Genomic DNA, 11,745 nt, shown 5'->3' with positions numbered 1-11,745 from the left:
CAAAGAATCAACTCAAACCAGCAGTAACGTTCCATGTCAGATTTTTCTACTAAATGGCAAAAATTAATATTAAAAAAAAACTGTGACAGCAACAATTTTCAGAGTTTTATATTTTAAGTGTGGCTGTGTGGTAAGTAGCTTGCTTATGAACCACATGGTTCTGGGTTCAGTCCCACTGCTTGGCACCTTGGGCGAGTGTCTTCTACTATAACCTCGGACCGCCCAAAGCCTTGTGAATGGATTTAGTAGATGGAAACTGAAAGAAGCCCGACATAAATATATATATGTATTCGGTGCAAATGGTTGTATATATTTATGTGTTTTTATTTGTCTCGCCTCACTGCTTGACAACCACTGTTGGTGTGTTTACGTCTCCGTAACCTAGCGGCTAAGCAAAAGAAGTTCTAAGGTTTAAGAAAAAGGATCTTGTGTCGATTTGTTCGACTAAAACCCTCCAAGGCGGTGCCCAAGCATTGCCGCAGTCAAATGAGTGAAACAAGTAAAAGATAAAAGATAATTTAGGCTGTCCCAGTGAAGCGGGACATTTAGAGTCCCGAGTAGGCTGTTATTGGTCTGGTGCTGTATTAAATTACGCCAGGGACTTCTCACGCCTGACACCGCTATCATTCAAACAAGAAACTCCTCAAAGGCACCGCCTACTAATTAGTCGAGATAATTTAATTGATGACTTGTTTAGTATTTATCTCACGCTCAGGTGAACGTTAATGTTTGTAGCTAAGATAAAGTCAACCTCCGAGTGTTCTTGGGTCGATATGTTCCATCAACCTCATCATTAAATATTTTATTTCATCACAGAATTAACATCTTTAATTAATTTGCTCCCTGTTTTGGTGGGAAATGACTTTTAATTAACAACAACTAATCGATCTGAATTTTCTTGACTCTTCTTCTTTACTTCGAATCAAACATTTCTCCCGGTGAGTAGAAAAGATATCTATATTTGGTGGGTTCCAGGTCTGTGGTATTTAAGATGTGAACGCAAACCATTATAGGTTAACCCCAAAGACATATCTCTCGTCTTTGAAGAATTCCTCGAGAATATTGATTATGGAGGGCGTTAAGCACTTGGACACTTCTAAAACAACTGCATTTAACACTATAAATAGGGTTGTTCCACAGGCAGACAGGGATGAGGAACCTGCAGGCTGGGGAACATTTACCGAAGAAAGATCGTTACGGGGAAATATTGGTGAATATGGATGTGATGTTTGTTGGAAGACGTTCTCTTCAGAACATGAAGTTTTCAAACACAAAGAAATACACAATAAGGAGGAACGATATCACAGGGAAATATGTGAGAAACGTTTTGTGTGTAAGAGTAATTTAACAAAACACAGTCGAATACAGACTCGGGGAAAACAATTTCACTGTGAAATATGCGGAAAATCATTTTCTGATAATTCTAATCTTGTAGTTCACATTCGTAGCCACACTGGAGAGAAGCCATATCGTTGCGTTGTGTGTGAGAAATATTTCGTCTCAAACAGTAATTTAGCGACCCACAAGAGGATGCATAGCGGAGAAAAACTGCTTAAATGTGAAATATGTGGAAAGGCTTTTGTCTTTAACAGTGATTTAACGAAACACATTCGAATTCACACTGGAGAAAAACCGTTTCAATGTGACATGTGTTGGAAATCGTTCTCGCACACTTCTAACCTTATCGTTCATAAACGTCGGCACACAGGAGACAAACGTTTTCAATGTGAGATATGCGGCAAATATTTCATTGATAACAAGGATTTAATGAGGCACAAACGAATTCATACGGGGGAGAAGCCTTTCAGTTGTGAAATCTGTGGCAAGTGTTTCACCCAGAAATCTAGTGTTGTCATCCACTGTCGGACTCACTCTGGAGAAAACCCGTTTCCCTGCGAAGTCTGTGGAAAATCTTTCCCTTCTAGCAGTATTCTAACAACTCATAAAAGAATTCACAATGGAGAGAAAATGTTTCGTTGTGAAGTTTGTGGGAAATCGTTTATTTATAAAAGTGATTTAACAACACATGGAAGAATCCATAGTGGTGAAAGACCATTCCATTGTGAGACTTGTGGCAAAACTTTCACCCACAATTCTAACCTTTTTGTTCACAAACGTAGCCACACTGGAGAGAAACCTTATCGCTGTGATGTGTGTGAAAAATACTTCGTCTCAAACAGTAGCTTAAAAATACACACACGAATGCACACTGGAGAGAAACCACTGCACTGTGACGTTTGTGGGAAGTGTTTCTCTGATAATTCTAGCTTAACGGTGCATAAACGGAGTCACACTGGTGAAAGGCCGTACAATTGTGAGATCTGTCAGAAATCTTTCGTCTGTAACAGTCATTTAACCAAACACAGAAGAAAACACACTGGAGAAAACTTGTTTAATTGTGAAATATGTAGAAAATCTTTCACTTCAACAAGTTATTTAACAAAGCATAAAAGAACACACAATGGAAAATAGCTGGTCTCACTGACAGATATCTGGGTAGTCGTCATTATTTAACATATGCTTTTTCCATGCTTGCGTGCACAAGCTTGAGTGCAAGCGCACTCACTAAAATGATCGGTAGAAGACAATTACCCAAGGTGCCATGCAGTGGGATTGAACTGGGAACAATGTGGTTGGGAAGCAAAACTTCTTACCTCACATGTCTATGTATAAATACAGTAATCCCTCTACTCTCGTGGGTGTTACAATCCAAAACTCCACGACAGGTGAAAATCCATGAAGTAGAAGCAGTATTGTATATTTTTTATTTTTATAATTTGTATACATTTATTTTATTATAAATGCAAACCAACACCACCGAGGAACTGACGTAAGCTTAAATAATAAACTGCGATGTGGTGAGGGATTACTATATATATTTAGATAGATATATATAATGGATAATAAAACAAATGGTTTACACCTGGTAGCTTACTGGTGAACCACAGTCACTTTCAGACTGATCGTTAGGTATATATGAAATGAAAGACGGAAGATGGAATATACGAGAATTTATTGATCACAACAGTTGTTTCGACACATCGAGCATCGATCCCTCACAGGTGGAGCACTTAAGAACTGGTTCAGATGTATCTCGTTGGGTGATAAATAGATACAACTCGTTAAATTGACTGTTCCGCAATGTATCTTCTCATTTTGTAGAAAGAAAAGCAGCCAGATGGAGGAAATATCTTCATTCATATAGAAGATCAAAAATAAAATCCCAGATGGGAGGAAAAAAAGAGAAATGAACTCGTAATACAGCAAGAAAAGTTGTTGAGTGTGCCACCCATGCGGGATCGATGCTAGATGTTTCAAAACAATTGTGTATCTTCCATCTTCTGTCTTTCATTTGCCATACATGATGATGATGTGTATCTGGTGCAGCTTATAACACACTGTGAGGCCAAGTTACCGACTAATCAGTGGCCAGGCTTCACGTGATGGGTCATTCTAGAGCCTTCTGGGATGTCATGGTACAAGGGTCATGTAAAGGCTTGTTTCTAGCCCCAATTTTCAGTATGTGGTGACCTGCGGTCCAATTCCCCACACTCTTACAATTTGTAATAGTCATTTCAGCAACTCCTGCTCTTCCCGGACATGTTGTCATTATACGTGGCCAATATGAATCTAATGTGTCTATTTATCTCCTGTCTTGGCAAACTTCAATGCAGGGCTTTTGTAATCAATTATTTATGAATGCTGCAGAACGAATTCATGACCAACTTAAATATTGTATGGTGAAATAATAAAAGTTACTATTGAATGTTCACAGGGTGTTGTTACATCATTCGCGCAGGGTCTCCCATTCATGTAACTAACCAGCAACACCTGAAAGAGTGGGATCACAAATACAAGCAACCAAATTGGAGTTAAAGTAAGGGTCTCTGAAGTAAGATCACTGGACAGGGTGCATGGCCCTGAGATCAGGGTGTATTTGGAGTGTGCAAGTTAGTTGCCTGATTTCTTTTTCTGAAAACCCAACCTTATCCAGATTGTCCCTTAATGTCATCGTCATCATCCATGCTTTCATGGGTTTGACTGGGGTCTGACAAGCTAGGAGGCTTCACCAGGCTCCAATCTGATCTGGCATGGTTTCTACAGCTGGATGCCCTTCCTAATGCCAACATCTCTGAGAGTTTAGTGGGTACTTTTTTACGTGTCACTGGCACAGGAGCCAATCGGGGCGTGAGGGCTGGCATTGACCACATTTGGATGGTGCTTTTTAAGTGCCACCAGCGCAGTCAGGCGGCACTAGTATTAGTCACGTTCGGATGGTGCTTTTTTACATGCCACCGGCACAGGAGCTGGTTGGGTCAAGGGGGCTGGCATCGACCACATTTGGATGGTGATTTTTATGTGCCAAAGGTACGGGAGCCAGTCATTCTAGCATATAGAATGACCACGTTGAGGTCTTCTGCTAATTATTTTTCTCTTCTTAACCCTTTCGTTACCATATTTCTGTTGAGATGCTCTGTTTCTTTCAATTAATTTTAAACAGAACAAAGAATTTAGTAAAATAACTTAGTTATCATTAAGCTAGTTTTAGGAACATAAATTGTGACTAAGGTTTGGTGGAAGATTTTAATTCAGAACTTATGGAAACAAAACATTTGTACTACAGAGCCAGAGGGGGTTTCAGCCGGGTTGGTATCGAAAGGGTTAAACACACTTCTACATTTGGGCAGATGGATATCAGAAGCAGTTGGAAGCATGTAGATTGAAGGAAATTTAGGCTATTATTTCTAGCATATAGAGTGACCACGTTGAGGTCTCCTTCTCTCATGTCTTCTGCTTGGAGATTCCATCGAGTTGGAACTCCTCTTCCTTGACTCAGCTTCCGAACTTCGAGAAATAACGTTGGTTGTCATGGTAGCGGTGAAACGTCAACACTATCACAATGCCTCACGCAAGAGTTACTTCCCTTGGCATTAACAACGAAAATATTGTCTTCGAACGGTTTTGTTCCTCTTCGGCTCGACCCAGCTGGAGCGTCTCTTCGTCGTCTCCGATGCTGCCTTTAGGACTTTGGTCCTGTTCTTCTCAGAGACTGGGAGTTGTTTTATTACACACACTGACACACACACACATAGATGCTCACATATATATGCAAAAGAATTTCTCAAACAAAAATATGAAAATTTTCTCAATTTTTAAATTTTTTTATTGCTTTTCTATAAATGTATTTTCTTTTCTTTCTTAAATGTATTTTTATTAATAATTTATTTAGCAATGCTGCTGTTGCAAATAAGAAAAATATATAAGCCTTGAAAAATAGAAAACCAGACTTGGACAGCAGAAGGAGAGTAGAAATAGGAGGAGGAGGAGGAGGAGAGAATTAGCTGAAGAATACAACGCACCACCCAGTCTAGGAATTGAAACTATGACTTCGCGATCATGAGGGCAGCACTCTGTTCACTAGACCATGTGCCTTCGTATAACCACATATTTATATATATGTATTTATATTCATGTGTGTGTATAAAATCTGGTCCCTTACTACCTGCCTACCCACCACCACTTAAGTCTCTCTCCCTTCAAAAGTTCCCTGATTAATCTCCCCACCCCCATTCCCGTTCCCCTGGAATACATTCAGAATAAAATGAAGAACAACCCCCCACCAAAAAATATATTATTTAGTTCCAATATTCAGCCCAGTTTTCAAATGCCTTCAAAAGTTTAGTACTGGACCCTATGCAAATCAGAAGTTCCTGTCCCTTTAAGTTTGAGGACCTATTATAATCGTCATCGTCGTTGTCATTGTATTGTTGTAACTGCTGACCCCTGTTATGTAAGTTTGACCTTGAGACCCGACCAAGACTGGTTAGCAGAGTAATGCCATTTGACCAGTAGAATACACACACATCATGGGAATTTTAGAAACTTTGAGAGAGTGTGAAATAATTTGTTTTTATAGTTGAACTCGAAGTAGATAAAGTTATAACTAATTAGTAGAATAACGCGGTCAAAAAATTCTTTTGGCTACAAGAAAAACAACTTTCTATCTAAAGGGATTTTCAACAGACTATTTAAATGATATTTTGTGTGTGTGTAAACATACATATGCATACATACACACACACATATGCATACATATATATGCATATATACACGTTTACATACATATGCATATATAAATATATACACACACATACATATGCATACATACACACACACATATATGTAGCAGTAAAGACGTGTGTTGATAGAGGCCCCACACCCTGCGTATGATGGAGTTTGACGAGTCAAAAAGATGAAGTCTGGTCTGGTTTTATTTATTTTGGTTTGGTAAGGTCAGCAGAGAGATCAATCGAGGTCAGGTCGTGTCGGGTCAGGTCAGGACAATTGCAGTCTATTGCTTCTTTTCCGTACTCTCGTACCCGTCTGGATTCTTTGATTGCCATAACCACAAATCAGCACCTGTAAATACAACAAACACAGAGATATCATCATCATCACCACCACCACCACCACTACCACCACCATCATCATCACCATCGCCATCGCCACTTAATGTCTGTTTTGCCATGCTGGCATGAGTCGGACGGTTTCACAGAAACGGACAAGCCAGAAGACGGAACCAAGCTCTTCTGTCTAGTATGGTTTCTACAGCTGGATGCCCCTCCTGATGCCAACCACTTCATATTTTCCTGAGTGTCAACCTAATACACCTTGTTAGTATTTTTACCTGGCCTATGTCATCGTTTAACGTCTGCTTTCCATGCTGGCATGGGTTGGACGGTTTGATTGAGGACCGGCAAGCCGGGAGGCTGCACCAGGCTCCAATCTGATTTGGCAGAGTTTCTACAGCTGGATGCCCTTCCTAACGCCAACCACTCCGAGAGTGTAGTGGGTGCTTTTTATGCGCCACTGGCACATTTATTTTTATTTGTTTTTATCGTATATATATATATATATATATATATTCTTTTTCTTTTATACTTTTACTTGTTTCAATCATTTGACTGTGGCCATGCTGAAGCACCGCCTTTAGTCGAGCAAATCGACCCCAGGACTTATTCTTTGTAAGCCTAGTACTTATTCTATCGGTCCCTTTTGCCGAACCGCTAGGCTACGGGGACGTAAACACACCAGCACCGGCTGTCAAGCGATGGTGAGGGGACAAACATATACACACACATACATACACGATGGGCTTCTTGCAGTTTCCATCTATCAAATCCACTCACAAGGCTTTGGTCAGCCCGTGGCTATAAGTAGAAGCCACTTGTCTTCTATTATAGTAGAAGATCCTGACTACAAAAACAGAACAACAACAACAACAACAACAACATTCGGTATTTGCTAAAATATATTTGTTTACTTACACATTTCTTTCAAGTCTCTGACAGCTTTCCATTTCAGTTCTTTGGCAGCGAGAGAAGGATCTGCATAACACGAAGCCGTGTCACCTTTGCGACGTTCCACTATTTTGTAAGGAATCTACAACATATTGAAACCAAAAGGATGAAAGGCAAAGTTAACCTCAATAATAATAATAATAATAATAAATAACAACAAGAGCACTCAGAGAGTGCAAACCTCCGACAAGGCAATCACCAATGTCCTCTCAGATGATTTTTAAAAATGAGAATATCTGAAATAAACTCGACTGCTCTCACAAACGAGAATACTAAAAATGAACCGAAGTGCTCTCAAAAAATTAAGTAAAAAACAAGAAAAATAATCCAAAAAAACGGTACCGGATCGATCCCAAAATCTAATCAGTTTGTTCCAGTCACGGGGCCAAACATCCCTGAAAGTTCCATCCGAATCCATCCAGCAATTCTTGAGATATCTTGTCCACAGACAAACAAACACAACTGAAAACAATACTTCTGCCTTTGCTAAGGTGGAGGTAAGACAGGTGAAATACGACTAAGCAATTCACCTGGCGTGCTAACGATTCTGTCAGCTCACCACCAATAATATTAATAATAATGGTAATCTTTTCTATTCTAGGCACAAGACCTGAAATTTTGGGAGAGGGGGGGGTGCCAGTCGGTAAAATCGATCCCAGTATGCAACTCGTACTTAATTTATCGACCCTGAAAGGATAAAAGGCAAAGTTGACCTCGGCAGAATTTGATCTCAGAACGTAAAGACAGACAAAATACCGTTACGCATTTTGCCCAGCGTGCTAACGATTCTGCCAGCTAGCCACCAATAATAATAATGATGATGATGATGATGATGATGATGATGATGATGATGATAACCGCAAACCCTAACCTTCTTGCCACTAGCCTCCTTGAAAGCTTCAATCATTTGTAATACTGAGTAGCCACAGCCTGTTCCAAGATTGTAGACCTACAGAAAACAGAACCAAACAGTGATTCAAATGGACCGTTATAGAAAAAGGGACAAAATACAGCATTACAGGAGACAAAAATCAATAAATATGTAGAAAATGGTAAATACGGAAGAAAAAGCACTTACTTTAAGTCCACAATCTTCTTTCAACTTCTCTACGGCCGACACATGACCACTGGCTAAGTCAACAATATGGATGTAGTCTCGGACACCTGGAGACAAATTATAGAAACATATGTGTGTATACATACCTACAATCAGATTTATATATATATATATATGTATTGTGAGAATTTACAAAAAAAACAAGATGAAGACGGGTGTGTAAACAACAAACAGATGAATTAGTTTAACGCTCGGGAAGGTGAGAAAGTCTTTTAGGTTTCGAGCCTATGCTCTTCATCTGAAAGGAACACAGAAATAAACAGGGAGAGAAAAAAAAAATATATATATATATATAGGTGCAGGAGTGGCCATCATGTGGTTAGTAGCTTTCTTACTAACCATATGGTTCTGGGTTCAGTTCTACTGCATGGTACCATGGGCAAGTGTCTTCTACTATAGCCTCGGGCCAACCAAAGCCTTGTGAGTGGATTTGGTAGACAGAAACTGAAAGAAGCCCGTCGTATATATGTTTGTGTGTCTGTGCTTGTCCCCCCCAACATCGCTTGACAACCGATGCTGGTGTATTTACATCCCCGTAACTTAGCAATACGGCAAAAGAGACTGATAGAATAAGTACTAGGCTTACAAAGAATAAGTCCCGGGGTCGATTTGCTCGACTAAAAGCGGTGCTCCAGCATGGCCACAGTCAAATGACTGAAACAAGTAAAAGAGAAAGAGAGAGTGCTAGTGAAGGATGAGTGCGTGAGTGAAACGTGAACAAAGGGCAAGAGTGTGAGAGGGTGAGTGAAGGACAAGAGTGTGAGTGAGAGTGAGCTAGTGATGGGTGAGTGAGTGCGAGTGAAGGGTGAGAGATATGATAGTGTAAATGAGAGGGTGAGAGTGTAAAAGAGATTGTGAGTGAGAGTATGAGTGAAGTGCGAGTGCAACTCACCTGTGCCATCAGGAGTATCATAGTCATTGCCGTAGACTTTCACCCCCTTCTGTTTACCCACAGCCACCTGGGCGATGAAGGGCATCAAATTGTTAGGGATACCATTAGGGTTCTCGCCGATCCTGCCGGATTTGTGGGCCCCGACTGGGTTGAAGTATCTCAGTATGACAGTGCTCCATCGCTAAAGGACACACAGACAGAGAGAAGAAAACAAAAAATGAGAAATTATTTGCATTCTAGAGTGGAAGGCATGGCTGGATCATGGACATTGTCATCATCATTATGACTGGCCTGGCTCTCCATCGATTACGACCACGAGGGTTGCAGCTGATCCAAACAATGGCAGGGCCTGTTCATGGAGTCAATGTGCAAGTGGCTGAGCACTCCACAGACACACATTACCTTAATGCTGTTCTCAGGAGAGAAATTCAGCATGACACAGAATATGCCGTGCTTGGAATTGAACTCAAAAACTTTAGGTGACTGAATTGCACTAACCAATATCTTTATCTAATATGCTAAACAAAGCACCAAGATTTGAGAGGGGTGGGCTGCAAAGTTCCTCGCTTTGGGTAAAAGAAAATACAAGAGGATTTTATTCAACATATTCCCGCTCTCAGATTCACACTTCAGTTTTTCTAAGCCCTGTAAAAAAAGAATCCAGAATGTTGGGCCGCTCATCAGGCCTTTTGCGATACCCTTAAAGCCAGGACCTTTTGAGCACCCCCTTGTGATTCACAAAATATCAACTGATATTATTATTATTATCTATTCAAGACACTACCTGGAATTGAACTCGGAATCTTGGGGTTAGTAGTCCACGCTTTTAATCGTTACACTATATGCCTGTCGGTAATTGTTAAGAGCGTGGGCTACTAACCCCAAGGTTCAGAGTTCAATTCCAGGTAGTGCCTTGAATAAATAATAATAATAATAATAACATTAGGAAAAAAAAATACCTTAGGAATGAGAACCCAGGGTTGGGTTCAAAATTCCATCAAGATACCTGATGAAGGCTGGAGAGTAAATCAGCCGAAACGTTGTGGTGAGAACAAACAAGATGAGGACAAACATCCGTCCAATGTAAATGATACACAAAATTCATCATCTCTAAAATATAGAACAGTCTTAACAAAGGAGTTCAACAGATGACACCTGAAGACGGCTGGAGCAAACAACAGCCGAACCACAGTCGAAGCAACAATCAAGAGGAGGACACTGGTCTGAATAGAATACAAACAGTAAACAGAATCATGGCAACTTACGGGGTCGGCCTTTGCAATGTCAGTTAATATGACCTCGATGAAGTATTTTGTCTGTCCATAAGGGTTGATGCAGCTGCCTGTCGGGTGGGATTCAGTGAGGGGTAACTGCTGAGGCACACCGTAGACCGTGGCGGAACTGGACACAACAATTTTGAACACTTCAAATTCTGTCATCACCTTTGAGTGAGAGAAGAGTGGGTAAGAGAAAAATATGTATTAAAAAAAAAACAAATTAAAAAAAACTGGAAAAGCATTTAACAAGATTAGGGCTCCAGTATGGGCATAACTTCTCTTATGTTTGGTCCCAGAGGATCTGCATGAGGGTGAAGTTGTTCTTGGTCTATTTAATCCATAGATATGTATATGTATATATATACATGCACACACACACACATACATGTAAGTGAATATATAAGTATTTATATATCAAGGATGTGCACATCTTCTGGGACCAAACATAATCGTCCGATAATAGGTATAGATGCCGATCTATCTAATTCCTTGTCTCCTAAAATCAGGCATAACTTGGCAACACCGTTCTTCATCTAGAGTGTGTTTGTTAACTTGACAACTAGGTCAAGGTGAACTCTGATTGGTTGTATGCGTCCAACGGTTCTTGAGATATTTTGTCCATGGACAAACGTAGTCAACTGAAAACAATGCCTTCGTTAAGGCGGAGGTAATAATGACAAAGTTATTTCACTAATTTCTTCATTATTTTCAAAATTAATTGAAACAAAAATCAGAGGATTTTAACAGAAATATGGTAACAAAAGAGTTCAAGGATGTTTTATCAATATTCTTTTTTTTTTTCTGATTGCTGAAATTTTTACCTCTATCAAGTTGAGGGCACCACCAACATTGTTCTTGTAGTAAAGTAAAGGTAGTTCGCACGATTCTCCGACAGCCTTCAGCGCAGCCAGGTGAATGACACAGAAGAACTTGTGCTGCAGAGCAAGAAGAGATTCAGGGTTAAAAACAAACTATGGCACTTCCAACACCAACATTTTCATCACAACCACCACCACCGCCCCACACGTTGGGTCCTGTCAAACTGTCCCCACCCATGCCAGCATGGGACATGGTTGTAAAAAATGGTGATGATGAAGA

General features: G+C 40.1%; 2 protein-coding genes across 2 annotated transcripts in view; one reads left to right on the top strand and one right to left on the bottom strand.

Annotated features, from left to right (window-relative positions):
• Positions 1-623: 623 nt before the first annotated feature.
• On the top strand, positions 624-3,758 carry LOC106875316 (zinc finger protein OZF). The gene has a single exon (XM_014923404.2). The coding sequence runs from the start codon at positions 1,069-1,071 to the stop codon at positions 2,470-2,472; it is 1,404 nt and encodes a 467-aa protein (XP_014778890.1). The 5' UTR covers positions 624-1,068; the 3' UTR covers positions 2,473-3,758.
• A 1,383-nt stretch (positions 3,759-5,141) lies between these two features.
• Positions 5,142-11,745, bottom strand: part of LOC106875314 (UDP-glucose 4-epimerase) — an 8,165-nt gene continuing 1,561 nt past the window's right edge. Inside the window, exons 3-9 of the mRNA XM_052977506.1 lie at positions 11,469-11,617; positions 10,636-10,812; positions 9,371-9,551; positions 8,440-8,525; positions 8,233-8,310; positions 7,329-7,443; positions 5,142-6,420 (exon numbers count right to left, since the gene is read on the bottom strand). Of these exons, the coding sequence (XP_052833466.1) occupies positions 6,353-6,420; positions 7,329-7,443; positions 8,233-8,310; positions 8,440-8,525; positions 9,371-9,551; positions 10,636-10,812; positions 11,469-11,617 (854 nt within the window). The 3' untranslated portion in view covers positions 5,142-6,352. The remainder of the gene's footprint in view (positions 6,421-7,328; positions 7,444-8,232; positions 8,311-8,439; positions 8,526-9,370; positions 9,552-10,635; positions 10,813-11,468; positions 11,618-11,745) is intronic.

The sequence above is a fragment of the Octopus bimaculoides genome, chromosome 28 (genome assembly GCF_001194135.2).
Source record: "Octopus bimaculoides isolate UCB-OBI-ISO-001 chromosome 28, ASM119413v2, whole genome shotgun sequence".
NCBI lineage: Eukaryota > Metazoa > Mollusca > Cephalopoda > Octopoda > Octopodidae > Octopus > Octopus bimaculoides.
Note: the sequence above shows the minus strand (reverse complement) of the source record. Positions and strands in the feature narration are given on the sequence as shown.